Here is a 15,937-nt window from a genome sequence, read left to right on the forward strand (position 1 = left end):
CGAAGGGAGAGGTTTTTTTGCCCCTATCGTTTTGCCTTTTCCTGATCACCGTGCCTTCCCCAACTACTATGCCCTTTTCTTTAAGTAGGAGAAGGGAGAGGGCTTTCACCCGTTCCTTTGCCTATTCCTCATCTGCCATCTCTTCTCTTTCTTCCTTCTCGCCAAGAGCATCTAAGTGTCAGGGTGGTTCCTAGGAGAGAAAAGAAAAGGGGGAGAGCGAGGGAGAGGAGAAGACTCACAAATCCATCCATGAACCTAGAGCAAAATGTCAGGCTAGAGGTCAACCACTATGAGGGAGTCAGTGCTCGAGGCCATCGCCGTGAAGGGGTTTCTGCCGCCGAAGGAGTTGGCGCACTGGATGGCTCTCGGGAGGGAGGATTTCCCGCAACCTTGGCCCGACAAGGTGGTTTCCATCCTCGCCTTCCATGAGCGTGGGCTAGGATACCCCACACACTGGTTCCTATGTGGGCTCCTCAATGTGTGGGGTTTGGAGTTGCAACACCTCAATCCGACTAGGGTGTTGCATATCGCCGGCTTTGTCACTATGTGCGAGGCCTTCCTCATGATGGAGCCGCACATGGACTTCTTCCGGTGGCTATTCTCTAGGCAAACTTTGTCGGTGGGGGATCTGCCTGAGGTCGCACCGGTGGGGGGCTTTGCCCTATAGAAGAAACCGGGCGTGGGGGGTGGCATGGGGAGTGGTTCTATATCAGGAACCTAGTGGAGGCGCCATTCTCGGTGTTCACTGGTGGAAGGCCAGAGAGGCGGGAAAGTTGGTCATGGGGCCCTTCCCATTGGGAGAAGAAGAAGGTGGAGATCATCGAGGTGGAGCTCTAGAAGCTCGTGCGGTGCGGCCTTGATGGGGTGCGGGTGTTCCACACCCTCTACCACCATTAGGTTGCTCCATTGGTGGAGAGGGCATGACCGATGTGGAAGTACGGTGGCTCGACAAACCCCGATCGTGCATCATCGGAGGAGCTGCCGAGCAACGAGGTCTGGAGTCGCCTTGACCGAGTGCTGCAGCTAAAGTCTAAAGAGAAGGTCGATGGAAAGCCCAAACCTCTCAATGCCTTAGTAGTGTCCAAACTGGTATGCTTCCTTCTCTTTACTCCATGCTCTTTTCCCCTTTGCCTTCCTGCTTTTTTGATTTTGAGTCACCTATTTTGTAGGGACTTGAAGCTTACAAGTCCCAGCTGCACCTTTCGAAGGGGCCAGAGGGCATGGCCTGGTAGGCCGCCTAAAAGGAGGCAGTGGATGCCAAGAAGAAGAAAGCCAAGGTGGCTCGATGGAAGTATGAGAAGGAGAAGGAGATTGCTCGACGCATGAAGGCCAGAGAAAATAGGAGCGACGTCGAGTTAGAGCTTGAGTCGAAGGACCCCACAGAGGTGGGGGATGACATGATCTTCTCCAAGGAGGAGGAAAGCCAGGAGGTCATTGCGACTTTAGGGGAGCATCGCGATCCCACTACCATGTCTATTGGCGGTGAGCACGATGTGGAGAGGCGCGGCAATGTCCCCGTGCAAAGGAAGTGTGCTATGAGCACAGACATCGTCGGTGAACGGGAGGCAAAGTGGACGCGGTCACCACGCCCTTCATCGGCATTGTTGGCCTTGTCCCCGCCTACTATGGATGTGACGGGACAAGCCTAGCGGTCGGAGGAACGGGTTTGCACCCACACATCATTGAGGCTAGCACTAGTGCGTGACTCACAGGGGGATGATGCCCTGCCTACTTCTTCGGTTGGCATGCCCTGAGCTGAAGGTCGTGGTGACTCGCGGGCCAGGTAGGAGCTGGTTGGGTCGATTCCGCCCCAAGCTAAAGTGAGAGGGTGCGTGTTGCAGCCTAGGAGCGGTCCTCGCCCTATGGTCCCGTCGACATCGAGTCTTGGTTTTAGAGTCATACCACTTATATCCCGGTATGTCTTTCTTTGTTTCTTTTTGATCTTGCTGTTGAGTCTTTTTGTAGTATGACTGACCTGTACTTTTTGACAGCAGCCGGGCACTATTGGGGTTGAGCATCGCCCCAACTCCTATGCAGGAGGTTTGGAGGCCCACCTTGTAGCGCGCCCCGGTGATCGGTAGGGAGAGCAGGGTGGTGGCGGCGAGTCCTTCCCTTTCTAGGGGTGGTGCACCCTAGGTCGGTTTCTAGTATGGTGGCAGCGGCGGCATCGGTGTTGGCGGTGATCCCGGTGGCGATGGTGGAGGTCACGTCGAAGGTGACCCTTACAGCCCCTCCTCCACCGGCTACGGTGGAAGAGGAGAGGGAGACTAGGCTCCCTACATCACCAGGCGAAGGGCCGCACGGCTCACCCTCCCGATCGGAGCCAAAGGTGCCAGGAGGTGCAGCTGGGCCACAACTAGAACGCCAGTCAGTGGTCCATGAAACCGAGGTGGTGGAGATCCCCTTCGACGATAAAGCAGATGACGTGGTGGAGCTACCGACGTCGTCGCAAGAGCTGGTGGTGGTCTGGTCAGGGGCTGGGCCCTCCAGCAGGCTAGAGGAGACTGACCTAGAGTGGCCCTGTCCTGAGGACCCGATGAAGGTTTAGTTTGTCCTTCAGGATTCATAGGAGTGTCAGCTCTAGGACATCCTTTGGAGGAGAGGACTCGCCATGGAGTCCGATCTCACCAAGCTATTGGTGAAGCTTGAGGACGCCTAGGAGTGGGTTAAGTCCATCTAGCAATTAGTCAAGGTCGACCTATGCCATGCCGCAATGGTGAGTTTCCTGCCCTTGTCCTTGACCCCTTGTTCTTTCATCGGTTGCCTCAGCTTGCTTACTTCTTGTTTTCGTAGCGTCTGTTGGAGATGTCATGCCACAAGTCCCGTTTCCTCTAGATGGAGCACACCCAGATGGCTGAGCTTGAGCGTTAGTTGGAGTCCACCCACCGTGAGTCCTAGGACTGGGTGGCGGGGTTGACCGAGGTGCGGGCAGTAGAGCAGCTTGCGGCGGAGCGGGCGACCGCCACCAAGCGGGGGCTTGAGGCGGCGAAGGCCCGTTAGGCGAAGGCTGAGGTGATGCTATGGAAGTCCCTAGAGGACACCAAGGCGGCGCTCCAAGGTACCCTGGAGACCTTGGAGGTGGAGCGAAGCACCCTGGCATCAGAGTAGAAGGCCCGGTCAAAGGTCGACTAGGAAGTGCTCACGCTTCAGGGCCGGGTGATGGGGACAGAGGAGGCAAACACCTGGTTGTGTGAGCAGGTGACTCGGTAGGCAGAGGGACTCTCCACCCTCAAGAACTCTCACCTTGGTACATACCTTTTCTATTTTTTGTCATGTTGGTTTCTTCCTTTAGCTTGCTTCTAAGCTTGTCGCCCTTCTTTCAGAGCTAGGTGGAAAGGTGGAGTCATTGAAGCAGGACCTAGAGATGACCAAGGTGACATTTGGCTAGAATGTGGAGGCGTTGGCCAAGTCTCTTAAAGAACAATGTGCCCTCAAGGGGGAACTTGACCAGATCCACAATATTGCCCAGCTTGTCATCTCGAAGGTCTTCGGCTCGGCGCCAAGTACCAGCACGCCCATCATCTGGCTGGCAAAGGTTCTAGATGAGGTCCGGACCCTCATCACCCATGGGCTGTTCTATGGAGCATCAGTGGGTATGCCGATGGCTGTAGCATGGAGGACATCTAGTTGCTCAGGGAGAGCTTGCTGCCACACGCAAGGTTGCTGGCCGAGCAAGTCTCCGCGCAGTGGGTAATGGATGTTCGTCGTGCAGACATGGCTAGAAGCATGCATTAGGAGGATGTCACCTAGCCTGCAGATGGCGTGGAGCCTAGGTCAGAAGTGGACATCGCCCCGACGCCAACCGAGCTGAATGTTGCCTAGTCAGTGGATGAGCAGCCCCTTCCCTCACCGGTCAAGCCGGTAGTTGATGCCGCCATGGAGCCATAGTAGAAGTAGTAGAAATACTTTAGCAAATGTAGGAGATAATGTCGTGGGGGAGCCCCCCGTGTAAAGCGTTTTTGTGTATTCATTGAATATAGTAACTTTGTTTTTGTGATGGAATTATTTTGTTCGGGGAAGCTTGTCCTGTCCGTTCCTCATTTTTACCTTAGCATAACTTTGTTTTTATTCTCTTCTTTTTTGCACCTACCTGTTCACACCGTAGGCTGCAACCTTTAAGAGCCCGGGCATGGCTCGCGAGGCTCAGTCACTTGTAACCGTAGGTAAAGGCGGGATGCGATTGATCGGAATACTTAAAGAAAAGCTACGTGATGTAATTTAAAGGAACGAACTACCATTTTGTTCGGGTAGGAAGGAGTTTTACCATATGATAGTAAACAAAAAGAGAGATGGTAGTACACCCCCATGGAGCCCCCTAGCGACCTAGGCCGAAAGTGTTCGGGTCGAGGCGCTTTTATAGGAGCAAACATTAAGTAAACAATGGTAAGACTGAATTTTAGGGGAAGAAACGACATAGCTGTTCCAAGCGTTGGTGAGAATGTTGTCATTGTCGTCCTTTAGTCGGTAGGTGTCCAGTCGGATCACCTCGACCTTTAGTCATCTGGATCGTTGCCCGCTACGCCCCCATTCTTGGCCACTGCTTCTTCGCCTTTTTCTTCCTTTGGCCCGCCGGCCTATCGCAGAAGGCGCTTGAGGAGCTCACAGTTCTTGTAGAGGTGTTTGATGGGGTAGGCATGGTTAGTGCACGGGCTCTCTATGAGCTCATTGAAGTGGTCCGGAAGGCCCTACTGGGGCTGCTTGCCCCGTGTGATCAGCCATGGCGACCAACGCGGAGTTGGCCGGTCGGCGGCGATCTTTTCTATTCTTTTTTGCCCCTCTGCATGGAAGGGCCTTCATCTCGATCCTCGTGCTTGGCCTTGTCTTTGCCCCAGCCACCGTTGAAGCACTACGGGAGCAGCGCTCTCTGGATGCGTCGGGCAAAGGCCCGTGGTCCTGGGCCATCCGGGCTGGGACTCCGGTCGTCCAGTCAGTGACCATGACTAGGGTGTGTTTCACCACTCCTTGCGATGGTTCAGTCGGGGTCTGTGTCGCCTGCCATCACTGCCGCTCGATGGACATCATCATCAAGCTAGGACCAACACCGGTTGCTGATGACGCTGCGAGCGTCTTGGTTCGGCCCGAGCCGCTCGCGTATAGGCAGTTGGTGCAGAGCGGGTGCTAGGTCAAACTGGGGCACAGATGTGGCCTCCTGTGCTATGCCCGGCAGCTGTAGTGGTGAGCGGGTGGAGCGATTTGTCTGGTACGTCCCCACTCCCTTATTGGAGAGAGAGGCCACGAGTTGATGTCATGATGTGGAGTTCTTCGCCTGTTGAACGACGACGGTTTCCACCAATGCTCGGAGGTTCCAGTGGATCGCCTGTTCCTAGGGGTCGTTCGGTTCGGGAATGCCACGCAGAAGCATTGCCACAACAACGATGTTCTGGTCAGCCTAAGCGAACTATGGGGGATCGTTCCTCCCATCCATGATGTTACGCTGGACCTAGCGAGCGCAACCCCGGGTGCCGCTCGTCGGTTTATGCGCATGGGGCACAGTGCGGTGCGTCGAGCATGCCGGCACAGGTGGCGGCTGGTTCTATTGCCGTTGTCATGGCTCCTCGTCGTGCTCTTGTGTGAGCGTGAGGGTCCCCGCACAAGGGTCTGGAGGGGTGTGGGTCTACAAGGACTCCGCTACCACCGACAGTTGTCCCGAAGCGTCCGCCATAGCGCACTCTCGGGATGGACGGTGGCTAGGTGCCATGTCACCGATGCTGGAGCCATCACTCTCAACATTGTCATCCATGAGGTCGAGGAAACAGGTGGGAGCATAGCTCGCCATCCCCATGAATTCAGACATGAGAGCAGGAGGCGCTAGCATCCTTTGGGCCCCCCGTACGTATGCATCCACGGGGGACGCGAGGCCATAGGGGAACTGGTCGCATGGCGGTCGCGACAGGGACAACGGGGTCCCTCTAGATAATCGGTGGAAGATAGTGAATAGTAAGTAAATAACAGCATGTACATTACTCACAGCGGGGTTTGAACAGAGAGTTTACTCAGAATGAAGCGCAGGTGCCTCGTCGTTGAAGTCGTCATGCGTTCTAGAGCCGATGGAGGGCGCCCCTCCGACGTGCGTCGAAACAAGTGCCTCCTCATGGAGGTGTAGTACGCCGAGCCAATCAGCGACGAAGTCCAGGCTTTCGAAGAGGAAGGCCTAGGATGGCTCGAAGATGGATGGAACCCACATCCCAATAGGTGGGAGTGCGGGAAACTATAGTGAGCCAAAGCGAGTCGTACTGCTTGAGCCCGCCATGGTGAAGGTGGCGGAAAAGTGGGCCATCCGATGATGAAAAAGTATTGAACATACAACATCTTCCCCACAGACGGCGCCAACTATCGGTGCAGAAAGTGACCAACACGTAAATATTTGTAGTTTTGCTATACGTTGTGATCGGAGGTGGCCTAACACTCAATGACATAGGGTTTATACTGGTTCAGGCAGCGTGCCCTACGTCCAATTTGAGTCAGTCGGTGACTTTATTCCTGAGCCCAGGTGCTCGAAGTTTGTAGTGGGGTTACAAACGAGAAAGAGAAAGATGGGGGGGTACAAGAGGTCTGGTTGGACCCTAGTCAGAGCGGTCGAGAGTGACGGGAGCTTTGCTATGTGCTATGTGTTCGAGCATGTGCTCGAGGCTTGAACCTGGTGGTTCTGTTGTTGTGTACTAGTGAACTTGATCGGTCTGAATCAACTTACCCTTTTGGGAGAGGGCGTATCCCCTTTTATAGATGAAGGGGATAGCCTTACAAGTGAGGGAGAGAGTACGTATGCTGCTAAGTTTTGCTGCCTATGCTAGCAGGTACAAGATGATGGTAGGCGCCCACAATACTATTTAATGTTAGATGCACATGGGAGGTTGCGTCGTCTTCTTCAGGTATGGTAGATGTCGGTGCCTACCACACTGTTGATACCTAGAGGCATGTAAGGGGTTTTACCATGTTCGCCTAGTATAGTAAATGCCAGTGCCCACAACGCTGTTGACACCTCAGAGGCACGTGGGGGAGCCTTACCGTATTTGTCTGGTATAGGAGTTGATGGCGCCCACAACACTATAGGGGAAAATGTTGGTGCCTACAATACTGCTTGGGTTCTATCATGTCAGGGAGGTCGTAGGGTACGATCCTCGGTATTGCAGTTGACTTGAGTGCACTATCTTACTTCCTCCGTCTGTTTTCTGGTCCTTACCGAGCAGGCATCCCTGGTCGGTTGGTCCTAGTTGGCTCTGATTGCGCTAGTCAGAGAGGAGCTATAAATAGGAGTTCGGTGCATTCCCGGTCAGAGAAGCGGGTCGGAGTCAGAAGTGGTGTTTGGCCAGGCATTCCCGATCAGAGAAGAGGGCTGAAGACCGAAGCGAGTGCTCCGGTCAGAGAGGTGGGCGCCATTCCTCCTTGGCCAGGCCTTCTGGTCGGAGATTGGATCATCTTTCTAGCCTATCGTCTAGGTATTTGGGCTAGCCCATGAGTTGCGTGTTGCTCGCAATGTTGTTTGTTGGGCCGAGCCTTTGTTGGGAAGCCGGTCCATGAGGGACCCTAGGTTTATGAATCTAACATCGATGAACTTGGCTTCTTCTATAGGGCGAAGCCACCAACTAGCGCGGTCCTGGCCGGCTTCCCCTTCGACAAGGCTCGCCTGGTGAAGATCCACCAAAAGAAGTCCACGTGCGGCTCCATCCTGAGGAAGGCCTCGCACACCATGCTAAAGCTGGCGACGTGCAACACCCTAGTCAGATTGACGCGCTGCAGCTTCAGGCCCCACTCATTGAGGAGCCTGCGCAGGAACCAGTGCGCAGGGTATCCTAGCCCACGCTCATGGAAGGCAAGGAAGGAGACGACCTCGCTGGCCCAAGGTCATGAGAAAGCCTCCCCTACGAGAGCCCTCAAGTGGGCCACCTCCTTCGGCAGAAGCAACCCCTTCTCGGCGAAGGCAGCTAGCACCGTCTCATCCACATTCGATGGCCTCCAGCTTGACATTGCGCTCCGGATTCATGAACAGATCTGTGAGTTTCTCCTCTCCCTCGCTTTACCCTCTCTCTCACTTAGGAACCGCCACGGCGCATGAACACACTAGGCGAGAAGGAAGAAGGAGGAGAGGCGGTAGTTGGAGAATAGGCGAAGGAATGGGACAAAAGCCCTCTCCTTTCTCCTATTTAAGGAGGAGGCATAGCAGTTGGGGAAAGGCGGAGGATTGGGGCAAAAAACCCTCTTCCTTCTCCCATTCAATACAGATGGGATGCGGTGGGACGCGTCCTGACCGATGGGATGCGCCCTGCCCGATGAGATGACGCCTGGTTAGACGGGACATGGCCTAGGCATGGCCCACCACTACCGCATGCTAGGTGCGGGAAACAAGGCGCAACCACGTGTAGGTGGCCCTCTGCCTTCCCAGGTAGGACCTAGAAGGGCCCAACAACGGTATCTCCGCTAGGGAGAGACCAACGGGCTTCCTAAGTCGATCGGATGACTCAGGCAAATGCCGAGAGACAGGTAAGGAAAGAGGGACGCCCTATGTGGGCCATGCTGACTCCATCACAAAAAACAAGCACGGATTCCATTCGGACATATCCAATAAAAACTCCTCAAAGCTTGTCACTCGAGTCGTCAAGGTAAACTCTACCAATCCCTCCTACATTATTTTTTTCGATACGTAATCATTCATTTATCCATACTCATACATGCATTCACGCATTCATTCATATAGTCATTCATTCATCCTATACACCCAAAGCATCGCATATGCAGCTAATGCATCACAACGCTTCGTGTTGCATCACGAAATGGTAGTTGCCTCATTCAACATGAGCAACGACCGACCGGTGCTCGAAGGTCGACCCGCAAAGGGCTCGAGGCCGCCTCGCGTCAAACAAAGCTAGGGGAGAAAATGCAGATGAGCCCCAGCAGCCCTCGCCTAATCTACTCCGAAGCAGACAGGGTCATCTCAACCTTCTCGTTCGATCCTAACCTCGAGCCATGCCCATAGAATATCCATCGAGGGGAGGCCAGCAGGCCACCTGAGTCGGTCTCCGGAATGACCCAGACATCTTCCGAGACGTGGATTAAGGAGCAGTGGAATGCCACATGAGGGCTATGCCGACCCCGTCACGAATGACGGACCCGGATTCCACTCGAACGTGCCTGTTAGTGAGCTCACCGAGTGCGTAACTCGAGCCATCGAGGCAAGCGACGTTAGCTCAGCCCCTCCGATTGTGGAAACCACGGATGGGGTAACGCACAGAACCAGACCAACCCCTGCTGAGCCCAACGGGGCTTAGGGGCTTAGGTCACCCGACACCGACTTGGGAAATCAACCGACTGCGTAGGTCGCGGGCGGGACAAACATGTGCAAACACCCCGAATGACAGTTTGCGACCCCAGGAAAAGAGTACCAAGATGCTCAGCCTCCAACCGGCTCACCAGTCAGACGCAGGCTCGGGGGCTACACCCGCGGGCGTGCTCGCGCGCACCCGCTGTCAAAACAAGAAATTCCTCCACTGACAAAACGAAAAAAAAAACCCCAGACGATTCTACCCGAATCGCCTGAGGGCTCGAGGGCTACACCCGCGGGTGCGCTCGCGCGCACCCACTGTCAAAACAAAAATCATCCAAACGATTCTACCCGAATCACCCGGGGGCTCGGGGGCTCCTGTCGGGTTCATAAACCTGGGGTCCCTCATGGACCTGTTTCCCAGCAAAAGCTCGGCCCAACAGACGACGTTACGAACGACGCGCAACTCCTGGGCCAGCCCAAAAAACTAACGACAGGCCAGAAGGGCGATCCAGTCTCCGACCAGAAGGCCTACCCAAGGAGGAACGACGCTCGCTTCCGACTCCGGCCCACCTCTCTGACCGGAAGGCCTAGCCAAGGAGGAACGACGCTTGCTTCCGACTCCGGTCCGCCTCTCCGACCGGAAGGCCTAGCCAAAGAGGATCGGCGCTCGCCTCCGACTCTGGCCCGCCTCTCCGCTTTCGACTCTAGCCCACCTCTCCGACCGGAAGGCCTGGCCAAGGAGAAACGACGCTCGCTTCCGACTCCGGCCCGCCTCTCCGACCGGAAGGCCTGACCAAAGAGGAACGTCGCTCGCTTCCGTCTCCAACCCGTCTCTCCGACCAGAAGATCTGGTCAAAGAAGAACGACGCTCTCTTTCGACTCCAGCCCGCCTCTCCGAGCGGAAGGCCTGGCTGAGAAGAGACCACGCTCGCCTATTATTTGCAACAGCAGCCGAAACAGCGCTGCAAAACTGGCAGCCGATCACACGGAAAGCGAAAGTCAGATTGGACTGTATAAGCAAGAACCCCGATTATTTTTTTTCCTAAAAACACATCAAAAATTTCAAGCTAAATGTTTCTGTCAGAAAGAGAGCTAAAATCCAATGAACCATTGACACATTTGACATTTCGATCCCATTTAAACTAGTAAGGTGACCTAGACAAATAGCGCATGTAGTTAGCGTTTTTTCACTGTAATATTTGAATTTTTTTACTTGGTTATTTGTTTGATTGCATAGGTTATTTCTCCCTGTACCCCGTCTCTATCGTCACAACCCCTAATAGCTATCATCGATCAATATCCTGGCTTAAACCTATTGTCACCTCTCATATTTCTTTCTTTTCACTCGAATCATGTGGATGTGCAATTTTTGTTATTCTTCAGTTTTTCATCTTATTGAACTATAGCACTCAATAAAATCACGGCCAAAGTCACTAAAAAATTGTTTAATTTTATCGCCCTCTATAGATTTTTTGGGTTGTTTATACATTTGATTGAATTGCCTTTTTGCCCAAAAACAAAGCCTGGTCCATTGCAATGCTTCTCATGTCTATTGGAGCCACTACTGTCTCAAGTAGTCGTTGGCCAGCCCTTTTATGACCAAAACATCCATTAATACCTCTTTCAAAAAACAAACATATTCGCTTCGCTAAAAAGCCAGGCTAAAAATACTATTCGCTGATTTATTGTGAGAGAAAAACACTATACCATGACTGATAAGCCAGGCCGATAAGTTCTAGCAAAATCCATGCTGGAGCCATCACCTAGTGATTTCAGGCCTGATGGCCATGCTACTCTACCGCGCTGTTGTTCAACATGATTTAACCACATTCATTTCTGCTTGTGACAGCTTCTATATAACTAAAAAAAAACTCGAACGATGCCTATAGCGTGCTGCTCGCAATCTTTCACGCATGCGCACTACAAAAAAAATAGACCAATTACATGTAAAATATAAATGTCAATATGTTTTTTGTGATTCAACAACGTCAATGTCTTTTGTGATTCAGTCATAATAACGATCCCAAAACATGTTCCCCTTTCTAGGTCATTGCAATCAAACTTGTCATGTTTCAAACACGATCGTTGAAATTGACACATTATGTGTGGTTGTTTCACGTGTATCAAATGTTAACGGTGATGCACACAGCTTTCTCGCTAAAAAAACGAGGAAAGAGTGACTCGGCGATTGGGCGTGTTGGCACGGCATGCATGGGTTTGGAGGAGAAGCACCGCGGTATTGGGATTAGTTATATAATATATTTTTATAATAAATATATTTAAAGACATAAATGTTAATACTATTTATTATATTGGTTAAATTTAAGTTAGTTTGATCACCACGAATCTTATAATCACTATTTATGTAGCTAGAATGTCATTTAATTATGTGGAATCGGGTTGGGTCGCACTTAGCCGCTGTCCGCTGTTAGTACGGCCTTTGGGAGAGCACAGGGTCTGGTCCCTAGCCTTTGGCCCTTGGCAATGCCCTCGTGCTCAGCCCAACAGCTCTGATGCTAGCTTTTGTAGCCTTGATAGGTTCAGCTCGTGCCTACTACAGCTACCGGTCCTGGTGCTTATCAGCTATTCTTGTAACAAATAAGCAAACGGTACTTTTTAGCTATTCTTTTTAGACAAGCGGTGATAAGGGAGGAACGGCTGGTCTCCTACCGAGCAAACCAAAGGGCGTCGTCGCGTCGAAGCTGTGAGTGACATGCAGAGAGGAAGCGACACGACCCAACGAGAGATCCGTGTCGGATCCTGCCCCGCACCGAAAGCCCCGAACGGCGCCGGCCGGCCGGCCTACTAGCCATCCATCATGCCCCTACGCGCACACACCGCGCATCCTGAAACGAGACATGGGCCGCCGGAACCGGACGGGGCGAAGGGAGACGCCGACAAGACATCTCACGCGGGGACGCGACGCGTCTCCTGCGCTGCGCCACACACCCACCCCACCTTTGCAACCACAAACGCCGAGGCTGGACCAGAACAACGCGATTAGTTGTCGTATCAAGAAATGACACAAGCAGATCATAGCGAAATCCGGCATGCTTCCAAAGGAGATGATTTTCCAGCCACTGACTTCGAAGCTTCGTCGCAGGTGGTACGGAGTGCTAGCTAGCAGCATTACTCAGATCATCATTAGTCACTGATAACAGTACGAGATTAGGAGCTACAGCATAGGCTAAGAATGAAATGACAGATACGCCCCGAGGCAAGGAGGTTAACATGGGAACTGAGGGTTCTTCTACTTGTAGTAGTAGTACGTAGCTAAGGCCTGACGGTTACCTAGAGCTAATTAATTGCTACTAAACCCTAGTGATTAAATGAACCGAGCTCATTAGCGCGCGGGGGAAGAAGAGTGGCGAAGTGCCTTGGGTCGGCGGCGGGGCCGCTAGACGCTGATCGGGGACGGGGATGGGGAGGAGACGGCGGCGCGGGGCGGGGAGTCGTCGGTGTCCTCGTCGTCTCCATCGCCGGTGACACCGACGCCGACGCCGACGCCGGCGCCGACGGAGGGGTTGATGCCGATGCCGATGCCCGCGGCTGCGGCAGCGGCGGAGGCGACCTGGTTCTTGTGGTTGTGCATCCACACCTTGAACACCTGGCGCTTGACCCCGATCTCGTCGCAGAAGCGGTCCAGGGCGCCGTCGTCGTTCCGCTGGATGCGCCAGCCCTGCTTCTCCGCGAACTCGCGCATCCGCTCCTTCTGCTCGGGCGTGAACTTGGTCCGGACCCGCTTCCGCCCGAAGCTGCCGCTGCCGCTGCCCCCGCTACCCCCGACGCTCCCGGGCACGAAGCCGACGCCGACGCCGATACCGAAGTCGTCCGTGCGCGGCGGCGTCTCGGAGCCGGCGCGCGTGTCGAGCCACGGGGGCGGGGCGGCGACGGCGGCGTTGGGCACGGCGTGGTACGGCAGCGCGAGGTGCGGCGGCGCCGGCACCGGCACCGACGACGGGAACAAGGCCTGCAGCGCGGCGGCCGCGGCCTGGTGGTGGTGGTGGTGGAAGTGCTGCTGCTGCGGCGTCGGCGGCCCGGGCGGCGCGGGCAGCGCGAGCGGCGGCGTCGGGCGGAAGAAGACGGGCGGCGCGCACGACGAGCCCGGTGGCGCCAACGCGGCGGCGCGGCGGTGGAAGCTGCGGTGGCACCCGCAGGCCGCGCACTTGAGCGAGTCCGGCGAGGAGGCCATGTACTCGCCGCAGCCGTCGAAGGCCTGCCCGCCCATGGCCGCCGCGTGGTTGCGCATGCACTCCTTGTACTTGCCGCCCCCCGCGTCGCCCCCGCCGCTGGCGCCATCGTAGGGCACCAGGCTCAGGTGACCCATCATGTCCTCCGTCGTCGTGACCCAACCGAGCGGTCCGGTGGTGGTGGGGCTGGCCGTGGTGGCCCCTCGCGCGTGTGCCGTTGTCTGTCTTCCTCCCCGCACCCCGCCCCCGGCCTGCGCCTCCTCCCTCCACCTGGCTCTCTCGCTCGCAGTCGGCAGGCAGTGGGGGCGGCAGGGTATGGATTTTATCCGGGCGTGGCGTCGCGGGGATCGGCTCGGCTCGGTCGCTGTCTCAGCTTCAGCTCAGCCCCCGCGTGCCCGGCACGCGCGGCGGGGCGCGCCACGTGGCGTGCGGGACACGGGACGAAGCGAAGGGGGACGGACGTGTCGACCGCCCACTGGTGGCGCGGTAACAGTAGCGGCCGCGCCCAGTGCTGGGTTTCGCCGCGGGGGGGCCCGCCACGTTGGGTGCGGCGGCGTCAGACGAGCGAGGAGGCTTGCCGGGACGGACGGGCGGACGGCGCTGATACGATCGGACGAACAGCTCGGCTTGGCTTGTCATGTCCTCAGGATCCTCTGCGCCGACCGTGCTGTCGTGGACGGACGGAGCGACGGACTCGTGATCATCTTCTCAGCTGCAGTGCAATTACGCTCAGCAGTTGGATCTCTGACGAAACGCCGATAAATAAATTGCGGTCTCCGTTCATTGATGGTGATCACACGACGCTTACACCTGCATTGATCGTCCACCGACGTCAACCTCGTGCACAGCACTGCCGCTGCTTGAGCTTAGCAAGAGACAAGGCAGGCCGCTGGGTGGGGCGCAGTAAAGGCGAGGGGATCGGATATGGCTGCGTCCGTGACATGGTTCGTATGACAGAGAGATCTCTCCATCGCCACCTCCCGGGTACTACAGTGCACTGTAGCACAGCTCTCCTGCCTCCTGCTCTAGCCATGCTCCATCATCCATCGCTCTCCTGCGTACTGTATGCATGCATGATTAAGGATGCCAATGGGTAAATCCCGATCGGGTATGGCCACCCCAGACCCAGACCCGCCATAAAAATTTCGTACCGCCAGAATACCCATACCCGTTATGGGTGGGGAATTTTCCCCAGACCCATACCTGGCCGGGTAAATCATACCCGTCGGATCACCCGTACCCGCCAACAATTTATTCACGTACATAAAAATCAACAATTCAACAGCAACCACCACTAACCAGAGCACATAAAATTAGACAAATAATAGCATATAATAATATCTTCTGCAAATTAAGATTCCTTTCTATTTAGTTTCTCCTCTACATTAGTCATGATTAATGTAGAAGTTACTGATTATAGACATGATTTCGGGAACTTCTAAGTGGAGTATTGGACTCATTGACTCCAGAACAAGTGATGCACTACAACACTGAAGAAGAGTGTAGCCATTTTGCAAGTATCCTACCTCCTGTTGAAGCAACATTGCTTGAATGAGCCATCAATCTCATGGCAGATGTGGTGGAAAATGAAAGCTACAACAAAATGAATGCTCGCAACATTGCTATAGTTTTTGCACCAAATATGACCAAGGTTACTGGCAAGCATATTTGTTTCTCGCTACCTGCATTACTTTTTAGAATCTGTAGTCTAACCACGGAGCATTGATCTCTTTCAGATGGCCGGGTATTTTTCACCCATGGGTAAACGGTTACGGGGACTGCTGGAATATACCCATACTCGCGTACCCGATGGGTGAAGGGTTTGGTCCATTTACGTACCCGTGGGTAGTGTGTTTAGTCCATATTTAGACCCTAATGGGGTATCGGGTCGCGGGTCCCATTGCCATCTTTATGCATGATGTCTCGTCGCCTTCAGTGGATGTGGATTTGAGAGATGAAAGAGGCGCGGATTGGATTGGATTGGATTCCTCCCACGGCCCACGGGCGCAGGCCGCCAGTTTTTGTGCGTGCTTGCTGCGTCCGGTCGCGTCCGAGTGGAATAGGGCAGGCAGGTGGTGAGCAGAGCAAATGCGATGCTTATCTCGCACGGATATTTGCCGCTCACGGGTGATGATCTGATCTGATCCCTCAACTGAACTGAACGCCGGCTGTAGGGGAGAGAACGATGCGCGTGGGTGGCGCCAGCGGCAGCTGATGGATTTGGGCCGGCAATTAATGGCTCGCCCATGCGTCGTCCTCCTCCCGCCCGGTTCCCTCACGGAGGCAACGGCAGTCGGCAGTGGCTGCCACGAGCGCGCACGACACGGTGCTGAAAGCTGAATGTGATCACTGCTTGCCTAGAGATAGCATCGCTACAGTATTTGGCTTGGAGCTCGGGCACATAATTAAGCGGACCAGCTTCTCGCGTGTTCGATTCAATCCGGATCATGATGCCTAGAGCGTGTTTAGTTCCCACCTAAAATCCCAA

The 15,937-nt window shown here is 54.7% G+C and overlaps 1 protein-coding gene across 1 annotated transcript; it reads right to left on the minus strand.

The window, feature by feature from the left end:
- Window positions 1-11,629: 11,629 nt before the first annotated feature.
- LOC136497217 (zinc-finger homeodomain protein 8-like) lies at window positions 11,630-13,728 on the minus strand. The gene has a single exon (XM_066493004.1). It carries the CDS (start codon window positions 13,587-13,589, stop codon window positions 12,657-12,659), a length of 933 nt encoding a protein of 310 aa, XP_066349101.1. The 5' UTR covers window positions 13,590-13,728; the 3' UTR covers window positions 11,630-12,656.
- Window positions 13,729-15,937: the final 2,209 nt, after the last annotated feature.

The sequence above is a fragment of the Miscanthus floridulus genome, chromosome 12 (genome assembly GCF_019320115.1).
Source record: "Miscanthus floridulus cultivar M001 chromosome 12, ASM1932011v1, whole genome shotgun sequence".
In the NCBI taxonomy this organism is placed as follows: Eukaryota; Viridiplantae; Streptophyta; class Magnoliopsida; order Poales; family Poaceae; genus Miscanthus; species Miscanthus floridulus.

What these genes read in the sequence shown, in the direction of transcription:
- LOC136497217 (XM_066493004.1), bottom strand. Translation starts at nt 13,589, where the DNA reads ATGATGGGTCACCTGAGCCTGGTGCCCTACGATGGCGCCAGCGGCGGG.